The sequence below is a fragment of the Ammospiza caudacuta genome, chromosome 1 (genome assembly GCF_027887145.1).
Source record: "Ammospiza caudacuta isolate bAmmCau1 chromosome 1, bAmmCau1.pri, whole genome shotgun sequence".
NCBI classification, from domain to species: domain Eukaryota; kingdom Metazoa; phylum Chordata; class Aves; order Passeriformes; family Passerellidae; genus Ammospiza; species Ammospiza caudacuta.
This window is the reverse complement of record NC_080593.1, coordinates 5,175,798-5,194,006: the sequence shown is the minus strand read 5'-3', so window position 1 is coordinate 5,194,006 and position 18,209 is coordinate 5,175,798. Positions and strand designations below refer to the sequence as shown.

Here is an 18,209-nt window from a genome sequence, read left to right as displayed (position 1 = left end):
AGAAATGTTGAGGAAGGGAAGAATTACACTCTTACTGCTCTGTCTTCTATGGAATGACCCTACTCTTCAACATATGCAACAGAATGAGAAGCAGGGAAATTTCCTAGCACTCCTTAACTGCAAATCCCCCACTAAATGCCAGAGCTGCACAAGGGTCAATTATCAGGCTGAAGAACATAAAAGCCCATTCAAAGGGAATATTAAATGAGAAGCAGGTCATCATTCACACCAGCAACAGGCTGGTTCTGAAGCAATAATTATTTTTCCAGAAATTTTCCAGTGTAGTCGTTACATCTGTGTTGCCTTGATAATGATGGTCTGACTTTTCCCCAGCTTTACACAAAAAAAAAAAACAAAAAAAAAAAAAAAAACAAAAAAAAAAAAAAACACCTCCACACACAATTGAGAACAAACAGAGACAACATTTGGAGGGTCAATGAGGAGCCATGACAGAGAACTGCTGTGAAGTGATGGAGGCAGCTGTGCATTTTCTTCAGAGAGGTTGTGTACTCCTGGAAAAGGCCAAACCCATTGGTGCTCCTCTCCAGCACCCCTGAAATGCCATTTCCTGGTGTTGTGGAAACTTTCCCATAGAGACTCTTTCTATACACCCAGCAGCACTGCTTGCTCTGAGCTGGCAGGGGATTCTTTTCCACACACAAACAGTCATCAGTGCTTTAATGACCTGTCACATGTCCCTCTAAGGAAACACAGGGTATTGCTTAGTGACACATGAGCACATGAGACATTAAAAACCCTTTAAGACAGACTTAAGGCTGGCATGGAGTTTGATTTCTTCCAAGAGAACTGCTAAAATTCTCTAAAGAACACCTTCAAAGAGACATGTTTTATGGTCATTGTTGAGCTCTTGTGCAAAATGCAAACAGGTTTAGCCAGATTTTTCCACATCATCTCCTGGCATTTTACAGTCCACAAAACTAAGCCAAGAACAGAGAAGCCAGGTTGGATTTTTTTCAAATCTAAGAAAATAATAATTTTTCTTTTTCAGTTCTCAATTCCTGTTTGCTGCAGTGCCAGGAAAATGAAGTCTTCCTAAAGACAGGCCCAGGATTTAGCAACAGCACTTTGTGTTAACATCCAGAACTTGAGTCCATTTCTTGTCTCAACTGTAAATTAAACAGGGATCCTGGAAAATATTATGACTTCAAATAAAACATTACTGACACAAAATTTTCAAACTCACTCTCTCAAAAAAAGTTGTTTCTCCAGTGTCTGAGAGAATAAATCCAGAAAAGGGAAGTTTTGCTGGCTCTGTGTTAAGCAGACAGTGATTTTCAAAAGCCAGTTAGGTGTTGCTACTGATGGACATAACATGATAAGTTTTTCTGAGCTGAATGGGTTGCTATCAAATATTATTCACACAGAATGGCTGGGAAGATTCCTGGTGGGAAGGGACCTGGGGGTGCTGGTGACAGTGGCTGAAGTCAGCCAGGAGTGCCCAGGTGGCCAAGAAGGCCAAGGGCACCTGGCCTGGGCCAGGGCAGGGATTGTCCCCTCTGCTGGCACTGCTGAGGCCACACCTCAGATCCTGCAGGCACTTTTGGGCCCCTCATGACAAGAAAGGCTTTGAGGGGCTGGAGTGAGTCCAGAGAAGGGAACAGAGCTGGGGAAGGAGCTGGAGCACCAGGAGGGGCTGAGGGAGCTGGGAAAGGGCTCAGCCTGGAGAAAAGGGGGATCAGAGGGGACCTTTAGGATCTGCAGAGCCCCTGATAGGAGGGGACAGCCAGGTGGGGGTCGAGCTCTGCTCCCAGGAACAAGCAGTAGGACAAAAGGAAGCTGCCTTGACTTGCACCAGAGGAGGTTTGGATTGGATATTAGGAAACATTTCTTCATGGAAAGGGCTGTTCAGCATTGGGACAGGCTGGCTGGGAGGTGGTAGAGTCACCATGTGGATGTGACACTGGGGACAGGGTTTTAGAGGTAAACTTGGCAGTGCTGGGGTAATCATTGGCCTTTCTGATCCCAGAGGTCTTTACCAACCTAAACAACTCTACAATTCCTAATTCATGGGTGGGAACCCTAAGAGGTAGAGAAGGGAGAGAGGAAGGAGGGAGGACAGGTTTTTCTGCTGCCTTTAGGGTAAAGAAATGTGACCACTCACCTCCACTGAGTAACTTCATCACCAGCCACAGCTCATCTTTCACCACAAACGATGTGTAGTAAGATACAATGTTGGGGTGATGGCACTGACTCATGGCTTGAATTTCTTTCTGTAGAGAAAAATAAAACATCAGCAGTTGGACACAGTGGTAATTACTCCTCAGGCACACAATTATCTTCTCAAGACACAGCAAGGGTGCAAAGAAAAAGGATACCTAGAAGGTAAATGTAGAAAATCCAGAAATACTCTAAACATTCAGGCTCCATCATACTAGAGCCAAAAGGTATTTTAGGATGTTCTTCCTGTCTGTCTAGAGAAAGAAAAAGTTAACCAAAAAACCCATGGCAAGGATATCAAAGTGGTGGCAATCAAAATTCCTGCACACAGCTACAATGGAATATTCCCAAACATTCACTCTGTTTGTGACCTAGGAAGTTCATGCTGACTTCTCCTTTCAGTAAAACACTCTGCAACAGATGCTTAATCTGTTGAAGACTATCGTTTGGATGAGAAAGGGAAATATTGGCCTCTGGGGAAAAAAGGCCTCTTATTCCTAAAGTTTGTTCCCAGCAGGAAAGCAGATGGCTCAGCTCAGTTAGGGTGAAGGCACAAAGGACAGCTGCATCCTTTGTCACGCTGGAAGAGGAGAGAGATCATTTTGAGATTACAAAGTCAGTAGCTACTTCCAGTCCAGGACAATATGAAATATGTTCAGATGTTAAATTGTTTTGAGTTTTGACCGTGCTTAGTCTTAGTTTTGGTTATGGAGGGAACAACACAACAGAAAACATTGACTGATTTCGTTATGCAAGCACAAATCACCACTTTGGACAGAAAGCCTCCCAGTTTCTTGGCTGTCCATAGACAAAAGCCATCCCCTGAGCCAAGCCTGGCACCCTGCACTGCACCCAGCTGAGCTTCTGTGCTTCTGCCAAGTGCTCCAAGCTGACAAATTGTGCCCACCCCAGACACTCATCCTCCCATCCCTGAACTTTGCTGTCAGCTGCACCATTCCTCCACAGGACACCCAGGAGGAGAGCAAGGCCCTTCACCCCTGATCCTTCCCTCCCTCTCAGCACAACACTTCCCTGGGATGAAGTACAAGAAAGAGCTCTGAGGAGAACTCACCCGTGCCCAGGACACCCCACAAATGCAGCACATGTTCCTCCTGCTCCTGCACAAAGCTCTGCTTGTGACTGAGCTCAGAGCAAAGCCACTGCTTCCCCTTGGCAAGGCCTGAGCTGGCAATCACAGCTCCAAAGGAACAGGCTCATGTTGATTTATCCACTTAGCACTGCTTTTCAGGGAGTAGGTGCCTTTGAGGAATCCAAAGCAATTGGTTCCTCTTTCTGCTTCCCCAGGAGAGGCACCAACTTTCCAGGAAACTTAACAAGCAGATTAAAGAAGAATCCTTCTAAACAGGAAAGGATATTTGAAGAGGAATAAGCTATTCATCTCCATGTAGCATACTCTGACTAAAAAACACTCTGTGAAAATAAATACAGCCTCAAACAATATATTTTGCTTACTTTGACAGCTCCAGCTCCCTTCCTTGCAAACTTTCACTTGTGTCAAGTCATTTTTCACAAAGGAAATAAATCAGCAACTTTGGAGTTTTCTGTGGTTCTCTGTAGTTCTCTCTCTGACAATTAAAATTCACTACACAGGATCAACTGGCACCAGAGGAAACCAAGGTGGAAAGCAGCAAGCAAGGGCTGGTAATCCATCCCATCAGCCAGACCTGCCCAAATCCACCACTCTCAGAGGAGCTGGCTTTGTATTTTCTCAACTAAACTGTTCAAAATATTTTGAAGCCGTTCCCTGGGAGATCAAGAGAGTAATATGAGAAATGTATACAAACATTGCATATTTAATATATATTTGTGTATGCTACTGGAGTACAGGAGGCAATGAGACAAAGTCTGGACCAAGTTTACTTAAGATCCTAGACCTAGATTAGATTTTTGCCATTTAAGCAGCCCCATACTACAGAAATTTCCAGGCATTTGGTGACAGTTAACATTTTATTATTATTTTCTAAGAACTTCCTCTCTCATTCACTACCACAATCTTCTTCCTGGGCTGGGAAACACAGCTAAAAAAAATAGCTGATATCTGTCATGTGCACCAAAGCATAAAGAGGGAAAATAAATAATCACAAACCTGATGTGTGCAATTAAACACCTCTGTCAGCCAGTGGATGTATAATACAAGCAGATTAATCCATCTCTCAACTGTGTAGCACAGCTCTGAATAATTAATTGCATCACAGCCCACGATTTTCAGTGTTTTTACATTATTACCAATCAGAAGGAGCAGCAGCCAGGCTTCCCTCCCACCCCCAAACCCCCATTTCATTTTCAGCATTTTCCAGGCTCATCTCACACTGGCTACATCAAAGCTTGGTTCCTGCTCTCCCCCAAAGAAGGCACCAACATCCTGAAAGCTCAGCCCATACAACTGTTTAAAGTGATAGTGGCAAATCACAGGGGTTTGTGGTTAAAATGCTTCCTGCATAACTGAACCCAAGCCAGTCCTACCATCCATCCACAGCCTGCTGCAGCAGTGCCAGTGCAGGGGCTGAGGGCTGCAGCTAAAGCAGAGATCCCACTCAGGGATCACTGGGCAGCTCTGCTCTAAAACAGAGTAGGAAATGATAAAATGCAGCAAAACAGCCATTTTGTACAGTAAGCTCAGCTTTAATACTATTGTCAAAGCTTTTGGGAGAGTTTGCTGCTCTTCAAACACAACAGTCACAGCAGGTAAAGGTTTCCTCTTCCCACCTCCCTAATAAGATTGCTAGCCCCAGATAACAGAGCTACAACTGTGCTTCCCATATTTTCCCCAGCATCAAAATGGTATTGGAAGACTGCAAATAAAAATCTCAGTGATTTGCACACCTCTGTAATAATTTATCTGGGCTGCTCTATTCCCTGTCTGCCAGCAGCCATGGGTCACTTGGTACAGACCCCCAAAGATGCAGGGGGTGAGAAGCAGCTCTCCCACCCAACCCCCTCACCCTCCATGGCCTCAGTGATGAGAGACAGCCCTGCTGCCAATTCCCAGAAATTCCTCTGCTTTCTGCTCAGCTGTGGAGAATGAACTCCCGACAAAAACAAGTCTAGACACAGGCAATGGTTTGGAAATGGTTACATGCTCACCCAGGGTGAGATATTTTTAATATCTGTATTGTCAAATACCAAAAGCAAATAGACTGGGATTAGCTCTAAATGCCTCCATAGCTTCCATTAAGGGTTCTAACAAATGTTTTCAGTACTTCTACAGGCAATAAAAGAAACATTTCAAGGCTTGCAAAACAGTCATAAAAGTGCAATGAAGTATAATCTAGAATCATAAGCAACCTATTAGTCTCCTGTAAGTCAGACATACTTCTGGAGATCAGCTATTTTGGAGGAGGGTTTATTTGCCCAGTGACACACAATTGAAGTTGGAATTAATAGGAGCAGGTAAGGCTGTGTTTTAGCTACCAGCTCAAGTTTCCTAATGGTGTTTTCTTTTCACATCACCACCTTTTACTCTGTGTTTATCTGCCCCTGAGGCTTGCTTCAGAGGCACTTGCTCTCAACTACCAGGATTAAAATGATGCTTTATTTAGTTTTACTTCCTATATGTTGACATGAACTCCAGAGATAGCAGAGCAGCAGAGTGCTTTCATGTGGCTACCTGCAACTTCAGAGGAGTCCAGAGGGCTGCCAGCATGGTAACCCTGTTTGAGGGGAATCACAACCATAGGAGAAATGGGGAGGGAAAGCATGGCTGGAGCATAAAACAAAGCAGGTCAGATGTGATCACCCCTTGAAAGCACCAATGCTCCAACTATGGCTGGCAAAGATCTTATGCCATGAGATTTCAGCTGGGAGATAAGGCATTAAAGCTGCTCTTCATCCTTTTAAAGCAGGATTTAGAGCTCCAGTCCTATAGGCAGCCACAACCATTCACATTCTGCTCCAAGAGAAATTTTAACAGTTTAGCTAAAAGGTTGTAAAACTGACAATAATAATTCATTTGCCTTTTGAGGTGGCAACATAACTAAAATAAAACCAAACCCAAACATGTTCTTCTATCAAAATTAACTCAATAGATATTTTTAAGAAGGTGGGGGAAAGCACAAAATCAGAGATTGTGATTCAGCTCCCACTCCTTGGATTATCCAGTTCAACCCCTTGCCTTAAGTGCTACAGGAGCTAAACTGGCACGAGTAGAGAGGAGTTAGATTAGCCCTAGAACAACAGTGGAAAAGAAACAATTCTGAAAGGGATAAACCCAGTTCATCCATTAAGTAATCTTCAGTCATGGGAACAAAATAGTGCCATGGCAAGTCATTCAGCAGTTGTCCATTTTAATGGCTGCTCTTCAGCCTCGTTCAGTCATTCCTTCTTTCAAAGTCTTCATCATTAGTGACAATGTACTGAAGGAAGCAGGTGTTCCTGAACTGTTGTGGTGCAGCAATTCCTACATGGCCATTTTTTATTGGTTTCAGCCCAAAGGCAGATGGGTGAGTGGCTGCCTCCTCTCACAGACACAAGCCAGCCAGCTTTGCCCACATCCCAGCTAACCCATCACTGATCCAGCTGTTCAGATCAATACCAGAGCTTACAGCTCAGCAATGCTTTCAGTGGGATTAGTGCCCACAGACAGCTGCAAACTCTCTGAAATTCTTTACATGCACCCTCTCATGCTCATCCACTCCAAGAGAAGGATGTTCAGGATTTCACCCACCATTAATTCTGACGTTCATAGTGAACTTTATACAAAAAAAAAACAAAACAAAACCTAAACCAGTGCAGTAATTAAGACTTCTGTTGTTGCTGCTTTGATAAACAATACAACCAAGCTGCACCCAGCACAGGTTTAAGCCTTAAGCTGCAATCCCAACATGCAAGGAACGTGTAAGTTAGCAGATCGAATAACCATGCAGAAACCACATATCATTTATCAGATTCCCTGGCACTGACACTTGGGCACTTCTTTTCCCTGGAGCAAGCATGAAGGTCTCAGGCCTGGAAATGGAATGATAATGGCAATTCCCAGCAGATGACAGGCATGGATGAAACATCTGTACTACTTCCACAGCAATCTGCTGCTTTGTCCCCAACAACCTTATAGTCTGGTTAAACCACTGGTAGGAAGTGCTCCATCAGATCAAAGGCAGCTCAATATCCTGTCCAAGTCTTCAAAAGAAGGTGTAAAAACCCTATAAAAAGCAGTTACACAATTATCTGCCCAGAGGGTAGACTTCTGACTAAGCCTGGGCAGTTAACAGTTGGCTTATGATTTAAACCAGGGGAGTTCATAATCCCTTTTTTAAATCCTATCTAATTTAACCTTCTCAACTATAGGTTGATTTATTTAATCTCATGCAATGTTTGATCTCCATGCTATTGGCAGCAAGGTCCCTGGGTTATTTCCATGAAATTCTAAAGGACATTTCTGTTTAACTGCAGCTCAGTTTGTTCCCTCAGCCTCCTCACCTGCCCTCTGGCCACAGCACTGAAAGAGCAGCACCTTCACCTCTTGTGTGCAGCCTGCCAGGCCCAGGGCAATCCGTCTGTGGAGCAGGGAGAATTTGCAATCTTTCCAGGAACAGCAACACCACATCTCCCATGCCCTTTCCTGAGCCTGTCTCCTGTTGAATCATCCTAGGGAATAAACAGGCAGCATTTCCCCTAGCTGGGAAAGCCCAATGTGAAATATCCCATAGCTTCTGTTTCCCTCTCTGCTGTTCAACATTGCTGGTAACTGCTAAGCTGACAAGCCACGTCATCTGCTACTCATGGAGAGAAAAGTCTCCATCTGGATGAAAGAAAACTCAGCTTTAATTACATGAAAATGAAGTAGAGTTTGTAGGACAGAGGGGGGATTTAAGGCCTTTCAGATCAGTAATTCTTTAAAACGAGAAAACATTTATACAAGAAAAAGGTTGGAAGCATGGTTATTTTGAGGCAGATGTTACACCACTGTTTCAAGGATTGGCAACCAGCATCCCACAATGGAAAAGAGAGCAAAACACAGCTCTGAATGGTGTGCAGCTGTGAAATACAACACATGAGCAAGCAGACTGTTTGCAAACCCACACCAGTGTGGTTGTTAACTACTGTGGGTTGCAAGACAAATAAAAAGTGGAACTTCAGCAATAAATCAAAAAGTCCAAGACCATTTGTAGACAACAATACATATATTTGTATTGACCACCTCTCCCTGCACTCCACTCCCAGTCACACCCCTGAGCAAGAATCCCCATAAGCTACACTGTGCTTTTCTGTCAGCTGAATCCCACAGGCAGGCTGGGAGAGATCTGTGAGCATTCAGAAATGTACAGGAAAAAAGCTGAAAATGAGGCATGGAAATAAATTCCTGACAAACACCACCTAATTCAGTAGCTGGGTTAGAAGGAGGCACAACTCTGCACAGCATTACTCCTGCTGTCTACATTCTTTACAGCAATTTGCCCTTGACTTGGCCTGCTCATGATTCAACAAAGCTGGCCCTTCCTGCATTTTCCATACCCCAGAGCAAGAAATAAATTTAGTGCATTAACCTGGAATGTCATACAGTATATGCAAAGTGTGCAGTTTATTCCTGACCAGCCACACAGCTCAAATGTACATTGAGATAAAAGGATCAAGATCAATACCTTTAATGAGCCAAGTCACAGCACTTAGTCTAAGCACAGCATCTCCAAAGCAAGGATGTGATCCCAGATTTCCTGGCCTTGGGACACCTGCTAGGCTTAGAGGAAGCTAAAGGCCAGTCATCCATCCAGCTGGTGATAGAAACACTCTGCATTTCCCACCCCAAACTAACCTTTCTCTTCTCCTCCATCCCAAGAACTACAAGTGCAAACCCCTAAGCAGCACAGACACTAAAAGAGGTGTACAAGAACCAAATCACCTTTTTAAGGATGGCAGTATGGTTTGCTGATCTCCCTACCCTCTCCCAAGCAAAGTGAGACTGTTCTACCCTCTTGGCTATGCAGCTTCTGGGAATAAGGAAGCTTGCTTCAACAGAGAAATGTGAGGCACTGCAGAAAAATAATAATAAAATAATTTAAGCACAATTTTTCCTTTGCTATCACACTGCCCAATGAGTGGACAGTGCTGTAACCCAAGAGCCCTCACCTGACCCCAGGCAGGAAAGCAGAGTCCACCATAAGCTGACTGCTGTGCCCAAATGCCTTCAGAGCAACAGAAGGCCCATGAAAGCCCCAGTCTGTGATTTTAACTGCACTGGGGGAGAGGAGAAAGCAAGGCAGGGACACAACATACCCCAGTGTGAATTCATCATATCTGTCTTTGTATTTGCTTCTTTAAACAATTGTAACCTGCAAGCACCTACAGTTAACTTTGGAGGTTTTTTTGTGGGGAAGGCACAATCCTGCAATACAAAGTTGTTGCTCAGAAAAGTTAATTAAACTAATGGGGGAAACTGCCATGAAGGGAGACTACAAGACTGCAAAACTTGAGAATATTTATTTTAGGGTAGAAGCAGATATGGAAACAAGATGAAAAGAAGTGAAGCACACAGAGCTGGGAAATCAGGAACTTCCATTCTTTTGGCTCTTGCACTGAGAAACACTGGTGATCAATAGACTGACAAATTCAGAACAAACCCAGGGAAAACACTTTTTCACACAACACAACCACCTCAGCAACCCCTGCCCCTGGAAGCTGCTACAGCTCAGAACTATCTCATGCCCCTCCACCCTTCCATGACTTTCAAATTCAAGAACACTGACAGCTGCACACTTAACCCAGAGAAGGACCCACACCAGATCCAGTCACAAAAGTGGAAGCTCTGGAGAGCTGACAAGAGCAATACATTGCAGACCCACCCATAACAAGAAAAATAATTGTGAGGAATGGGTCAGCCAGAGACTTAAAATGTGCAATTAGAAGTACTTATCTAAAATTACACATCAAGTCTCTGCAGTGTCTCTTTCTGAACCTGATGTTTTTAGTCAGAATTGGCAATTACTCAAAGAATCCCAGTCTCAATTACTACACCCTGACAATGCACTCAGGAACAGCACTGAGGCAGGGCAGTATGGGCAAGCCACACAAAAGGCTTGAAAAGGACACCAAGGGTTGGTATAAGGACAAAAAGACCAAGTGTGAGAAGAGATCTTGAATCCCTACACCAGCATGAGCCATAAGAGGATTTGAACACAGGCCCACACACAACCCTGCTCAGGAGCACTGGCAGCCTGAATGGGGCTCTTCCTCTCAACCAGGGCAGATTTGCACATACCCATAACAACAAAAATACCATCAGATACTAGATGGAAACTGGAACTGTGGCTCAGGTGATCTACTGAAGATTGTACAAATGCAGAGGTAGTAGGACTCCCAAATTCTGTTTCTGTTCTACCTTCTAATTGCAAGCACCAAAACAAGTGCCTGAGGTAAACTACAGCAGCTGTCGAGGGGGGACAGAAAGACAAGGCAGGATTATAAAAATCCTAGAGAGGTGCTTCAGAAGAAAAGATGGTACCAGGCCTCATCTCCATATTGCCAGTATTTACTGTGGAAAATTTTGCCCCAGAGATCTCTTTCATTCTAGTAGAGACACCTCAGTGTTCACAGGAATCTCTGTGTCTGCCTTGTTTAAATTCAGAGACCTCCCAGATGTGAGGTGAATGAGAGAACCACTGCACTACAGAGGCACCAGCTCACACACAAAGAGAAGAAAACCAAACCCATCAACACAGGAGCCAGATGAGAAAAGGGAAATTTCAGTTACCACAGCTACTGCAAAATTAAGTTTTTCATTGAGACAACCTTGAGAAAAGAGACACAGAGCAGCAGAAAATTACAGCACTGCAGCTCCAAAGGACTCTGTCTCCTTTCCTGAACTCAGAATTATGGGGATTTCCATATGGCAGCTTGCAGTATGTCAGTGATCCCTTTAGCTGGCAACAGTACCAGAAAGAGATTAGGAACAACAGCTAATTCATTCAGTTTTTCTCTTTACAGGTGAATGGGAAAAAAATGTAAAGAACTGCAGGAAAGGAAAAGAAAGCAAAGCCATTTCCTTCAATTTTAAATGTTCTGAAAGCATGCAGCTCTGGATCCCCCTCAAACTTCAGGGCTCTTGTGGGTACAGCAGAGCTTCACACTTGCACATTAACTCAGTTCAAAACAAAGGGATTATACAAAGTGCTGAGCTCTAAACAAACAGTCTGAAGTTTTGCAACAGTTGATCTTTTTAACATTTTAAGTACCATGTCCCACAACCAGGACAACTGAGCTGCCAATTATGAAGTCAGTCGAGCTCCCTCACCTTCACCCCACTTCAGGAAAGGTTTTAAGGCACTTGGCAAAGAGATATCTCAGAAATAACTGGAACACAACCCCCAGACAATTGTGATTGCATACCAGGAGTTCATCCATGCTCGTCTGACACTTCTCCAGGTTGATCCGTTTGATCGCCACCTTCTCCTTCTTGGGAGCGCAGAAAGCGGCCTGGACCACGGCAGTGGCTCCGCTGCCTGGGGAAACAGAGAGTTACCAACACCTCACAGACTGCAGCACCAAGGGAGGGAGGCCAAACTAAATCCTGAGTATAGCAAAGACAGCAGAGCCAGGTGAAAACCAGTGAGAGCACTGCAAGCATTCCCACTGTGCAGCTCCCTGGGCTGGTTCAGCCACCACGTCCAAGTGCTGGGCAAACTGAAGGAAAACAAGCGGATCTTTATGGTCCCTTCCAGGGATCATTACAGCTCTGCAGCCCAAAAACCCTCCCCAGACTCCAGCTTCCTTATAAAAGAGTGATTCTACTCATGTACTTTTAAAGATATGTCACTGAGGTCACACAGACTTCTAACCTGATGTGTTCACCCAAAATGTCAGAACAAGCCACTCTTTGCTACCAACGCTAATGAGATTTTTCAAATATTTTTATGCACTAACTGCTGTTCTCATCTCTCCTCATTTTATGCAAAGACACGAGGTGGGTTTCATTCAAACAGGTTCAGCTCCACTCTCACACTGCCTCAGTTTCTGGGCTGAAAACCACAGCCCCAGAACATTTAAATTCCAAAAGGGAAAAAATAGCACATTTTAACATACAGCCCTTCAAACTGCCACAAGTAGGGAGTTCTGGATTTAAAGTACCCAGCACCATCATATCCTTTGGCATGCAAGGGAGTTTGCAATAGTGAGACTTAAAATCTATTTGATGTTAAGTTCACTTTTGTTGGCTTCCAGAAGCTGTTGCAACATTCACCTCTCATCAACAGGACACCTTGTTGTTTTATTTTCTACCTTCTTCATGGTTCCCCACATTTACACACTTCACTGGAAAGGAGTAAATCCACTGTAATAAAATAGGGGTAGAAATGTGGAATATAGCTCAAATGTTCGTATATGTGGAAAATAGCTCAAATGTTCATAAGGCAAATACCTAAAAATTTTTAATAAAAATAAAGAGAAATTAAAACAACTATTCTGCATTTTGGTGTAACACACCTATTTTAGCAGATTTGCGTATTTTTAACACTATAAAAACTAGTTCCAGATTCTGCAATTCAGGTAAAGCACATTTTTGCAAGCTTTGTGATTTTTTCTAGTACATTCACATGAACTGGGAGCAAAAACTTTCATTTTCAAACAAAGACTACTGAAGATCCCTACAGTCACCATCAAGTGTCTTCTTACACCAGGTTCCAGGTGAGGGAAAGAGTTTGAAACTCAGCCCTGAAAGACAAAGGAAAACTGCACCATTCTGAGTCAATAAATTGAAAAGCCCTGAACTGTGGGACTCTGCACCTCTAATCTTCAACCAGCACCTGCTGCAGTGGGAGCTGCAGGACTTTGACTTCACTTTATATGGCATGGCCAGTGCACCCTGGACATCAGCATCAGCTTGCCAGGACTCCCTGTACTCAGGAGTTTACATTTTAATGGCAGAACACAGAATGCTAATGTTGCTAAAGCTTTATTATTTCCCAAAGCAAATGGGTTTTTAAGAAGTTCAAGACTGAGGCCATTTATTACTTGCACACATATTGTTTTTCAGAGACTATTTACAGCACAAGGCAAAACAAAGTTATTAGGAAAAGGACAGCAATAACAGCAAGAATATTTACAAAGGGCTTTGAAAACAAAGTTTGAGTGCTGTAAGCAGGTTCTAGAGCAAATAACAGATGATGGAGAGGTCTGTGCAGATATTTAACAGAAAGTGCTCAGAAAGAGCAAGGAGGGGAGGTTTTGACAGCAGAGTTTGGTCAGACTGCCAGGAGCAGGGCTGAAATACACAACATTAAGCACAGGACGAACACCCCAAAACAAACCTCCATATGCACTCCCTGTAGTCACTGTGCCCAGCAGGTGCAGGAATCCAGCATGGAAGCAGCAGTCCCAGCACAAATGAATTCCCACTCACTGGAATCCTGGGTGGCCCTGACCTACTCCTCTCCCCTCAGTAGCTGCTTCTCTGGGTTTGTTTCTGCTGCTGCTTCGATGGGGGGAAAAGTAAAACCACAAGGGCTCAAGACAAAGAGAGCAACACACACAAAAGTGGTGACATAAGGCAGGAGTGAGTTTGCACTTCCTAGCATTGCTGGTCTCCCCACAGCAATGGCCTTTTGGAAGGCAGAACAAAAAACAAACACTGTATCAGGTCTTTGGAAAGAGTTGGATCCCAGAAGAAATGTTGCTGCTGACACATCCAAAGTGCCAGTATTATGATTTCTCTCTTTGGATGTCTTAGTGCATAGTAATAGAGGCTGAAAACACAAGCCAGATGCTGGAGGAATCTATGACTGTGCACCTCAGAGGACTGTCTTGTCATACAACCCTTTTCACTCCCCAGCTGGATTCTCAGTGTGTATTTATACCTCTAAAGCTACCTGTCCTCATAAGCACAGTGCTCAAAGACTCTTTCTGGATATCTCAGACACTCAATAGTGTCACCACACTCCTGCTTCCCCCCACAGCATGACATCCCAGGATTTCTGTGCCAGTCAAAGCCAGTTTGTGTAAGCACAACTGGCAGAGGTGCAATCCAGATGCAACATCATTACTGTGAACCAAGTCCTTCACAAGATGAAGTGCAGGGCTTTAAAGAAGTCACCACACAAAGAATAGCTTTGTGTTTTATTCTTTTAGGATGCTACTACCAGAAACAATAGATGCAGCCTAATTAAAAGCAGGACCACTCAAGCTCCTTTCCAGTCCTGGAGTCCAGGGGATCAATGCTCAGTAGGACTTGAGGGCAAAAACTGCTTTTCACTAAGGGCTGGACAATGCCTCAGCCTACAGGGACCCGATCTGTTAGGAGTGGATGGCATTATTTGAACAGTAATGAAATCCCAAACTAAATCCTTCTGGGCACATGGCAGGGAATCATCTGAACTCGAGACTCCTCCCATTTAATTCCCTGCTGCTCCTACTTTTCTGGCAGCTCTCTTTAGTTCGATCACCACCTGCTCTCCCCACTCCCCCCTCTCCTGCTAATTCGTCATTTCTTTCAGCTCCTCTGTAGCACTAATTACAGAGAAACAATGAAATCTCAAAAGCGTATCAAGCGAGGATTAAGGCAAGCTGCAGCACGATGTGCCACAAGCAAGCTGCTCTTTGGTGGCAGCAGCAGCTTCTGGGACCAAACAAAGCCTGCCTTCCATGCTTCTCTGGAGAGTTCAGGAAACATGGCAACGTGGGCACTTCAGGCTTTGCAGCCACACAGTTTGTTTGTTAAATGCCAGGGTGGCAAGAGAAAGAAAGGAGAGAAGCTGCAGCAAGGATGCTGAACACACTGCTAAGTGAAAACAAGCATAGGGAGAGATGACACCAACAGAGAGAAAAAGAAAAAGCTCATTGAGGAAGTTATCTAAAGTTTAGGAGCAGGTAACAAATATGTGGGCAACAGCAGGAAGAGAAGAGATTTCCTGGGCTGCTGTGGACAGGAAAAAGCCCAAGGGCAGTTTGTGCCAGGGTAACACAACTTGGACAAACCAACTCTCCCAGCAGTCCCAGATCTGCCGCAGTCCCGATGCCGTGGGCAGCACAGGGTTAATTAAAGTTCCTGTGCTGGGCTCCCACTCACTCCCAGCTCAGACACCCTGATCAAGGTCAGGGCTGAGGCTCTGCCTCTTTCGGAGAAAATTTGCTCCCTGGTTAATCTCTCCCAACAGAACAGCTTAGCAAAACAATGAAAAGCGGGCACAGCCAAATGCTTGCTGCTTTATTCCTGAAAAGCAGGAGATCATTCTGCTGAAGGATGATGGGGAGGAAGGAGACCCCAAATGGGTATTAAGATCTGCTTAATACCCCCTGCTTTTGCCTCTGTAAGGCTCTCAGATATAGTTCCAACCCTTAGGACAGCAGCTGCAAAATTCCTGCATAAGAGGGTCACGACCTACTTTAGAAAACACCGCCTTAAGAGGGAAACATACCCTTTGTAACCCCTGCTTCTTTCATGTTTCTACGATTAAATGGCTCTTTCTGAAATAAAACCAACCTCTGAAAGGATTAAAATAACCCAAATAAAAAACCCCAAGCACTCAGTTACTGAAGCCTGATTTTCCAGGTTGTCTCCTCTGGATCCATGGTCCCTTCAGCATCCACAGCTCCAGCCTGAACTCCTTCAGTTGAGACACGCTCCCCATGAAAGCCCAGCACCAGCTTTCAAAGGAGGCTGGATTCCATCTCAGCTACACTTCCACAATTTACATGAAGCTTCCATTTTTGAAAATAAAGACAAACCTGCTGAGATCTCAGCTGAAGTTAATGGAAGCCAATTATTTCAAGGCTAATTGGAGGAGTGGAAAGACAGGGGACTGACCAGAGGACACAGCACGTCCCTACACACTTTGTCTCCAATTTAACTGAATCTCTGCAGCCACATAAGGACATTGCAGCTCTCCCAGTAAGACTGGGATGAATTGCACCGATGCCTCTTCCCAGGCAAGTGCAACTGAAGCCAGAGATCCTCTTGGCAGAGAGATCTGCTTAAGCAATGAACAGTCATGCCAAACAGTCACAAGACAAGCATCAAACCCTGGCTCCAGGATAGTGTTCTCCTACCACGTGCAACAGCACTTTGAAGTAGTTACATGGTAGGAGGACTCACAACACAGTGTTGCCCCAGCTTTAAATTTACTTCAGGCACCCTCAGAGATGTGAAAGTTTCCCTTCATTGCAACTCAGTTGCTCACAAAGCTGTTACAATCAACAGGGGATGTGTTCCATAACAGTCTTGTAGCATCAGTCCTTACCCTGATCAAATAGGTAAGTATCAAATCTCTTCTGAAGAGGAAATATACTTTCCCAGGGTCAAATGAACATTACAAACCATTTAGGTCTGAAGGAACCTCTAGTCCATCCTCCTGCAGAAAGCAGGATCAAATCCTGCTTAGATCAGATTCCTCAGCATTGAATTCAGTCTAGTTTGGATTTTCTTTAACAAGAGATATTTCTACAATCTCTGGCCGTTTCTGTGTTTGACCACCCACATGGTAAGCTTTTTTTCCCCTTGCTAACTAATCAGATCTCCCAGTTTTTTCCCCCAACCTTGGCCTTCCACCTCTGTACAATTCAGCTTCATCTCCTCTAGAACTTCCCACTGGATAGCTGAGGACGGCAACAACTCTTCTAAGGCTGGGGAAATGCTGCTCTCCACCTGCCCCGTAAGTCACACTGCCAAGTCTCCTTCAGCATGGGGCAATGCTCAGCCAGACACCTCCACAGAACCCTGTCCTGCACACACACGACCTCTCTATTTTTAAGCGAGATCTGGACTCCATCCTCCACTATCTGGAGTGCGGTGCCAGAAAGCCGCTGCTGACGCAGGCTCTGTTTGTAATTGTGCCCCCGGGTTTTCCTCTTATGAACAATGCACACAAAACACTTCCCTGCAAGGCTGCTCTGCACCAAGCTGTGACTTTCAGGTTCCAGGTACCCCCAAGCCCAAGAAACCTTCAATGCTTTACAAGCCAGGCTGGGTGTTCCTGTCTCTGCAGGCTCACTCCATCTCTGGATGCTTCAACTCTTTGAGAGCCTCATGCCAAAGAGCTGTGGGAGCCCTGCTCTGATTACTCATTCCAAGGACAATACAGCAATAAAACAAGAAGCTACAAGACTGGGAATAGAACTTCTTATGCATTCTTACAGAGCACAGGGAAACACACATCTAATTAAACCAGAAATTAAATAGTGGATTGCAAATTCAGACTGATCTTGCATTGTTTGGTCCATTTCCTATGAAGGCAAAGTGATGCCTCTGTTTTAGGTCTCTCATGTGAGAAGAGTCCCCTTGCAAAGAATGAACTGCTTCTAAAAACAAGCTAGCAAAAAAAAAAAAAAAAAAAAAAAAAAAGCCTACTCTGGAATTTCCAGCCAACTCAGCAGGGGGTGGGAATACTCCTTTCCCCAAGCAGGACTTGGTAACAAGAGTCCATTGGATGTCAAAGTCTTGCTGGCACAAGCCCCACGATTCAGGAAGAGTGAAGTAATGCAATGTTAATGCTCCTTGAATATGATTTTCAAGCCATCTCCCCACTACACACCAAATTCTTACTACAAAATGGAAGATACCATCTACAATAACAGCTCCAAATAGCATTAATAAAATCAAAGGGAATTCATAACAGGAGTCAGACATACTCCTAGTATTGCCACAGAGGGGGCAAAAAGTCTGCTTACCTGTGGGGAGGAAAATGCTTTCACAGCAAAGCTGAGAAAGCTTTGTCATCTGCTGAGCATGGGACTGCAGAAAGAGTGTTAACAATTCTAGGAGTGGAGTTAAAGCCCCCAATCAGCAGGAGGATCACTGGGTGCTTCTAGCACTGCTCAGAGTGAGCTCAAACACCCAGCTGGCTGAGTGCTGCTGTTGGAGACACTGGGAACAGCAGCAAAACCAGGAAGGGAGAATTCAGCTGGGTTTGCTCTGTGGTTGGGAGGCCTGTGGTAAACTGAAGCAGCAGCAGAGCAATAATCCATGGCCAAGACACGAAGAAGTTACAAAAACAAAGGAGTGAGCACAGCTCTCCTCCCACAGCAACATGGGAGTGCAGACATGCACCTACCCTCAGGAAGCTCCCAGGGCTGCACCAGCACAGCCACACTGA

At 44.5% G+C, this 18,209-nt stretch overlaps 1 protein-coding gene across 1 annotated transcript in view; it reads right to left on the bottom strand.

The window, feature by feature from the left end:
- OXSR1 (oxidative stress responsive kinase 1) overlaps positions 1-18,209 on the bottom strand; it is an 86,168-nt gene that overhangs the window by 55,650 nt on the left and 12,309 nt on the right. Inside the window, exons 2-3 of the mRNA XM_058802744.1 lie at positions 11,518-11,630; positions 2,123-2,231 (exon numbers count right to left, since the gene is read on the bottom strand). Of these exons, the coding sequence (XP_058658727.1) occupies positions 2,123-2,231; positions 11,518-11,630 (222 nt within the window). The remainder of the gene's footprint in view (positions 1-2,122; positions 2,232-11,517; positions 11,631-18,209) is intronic.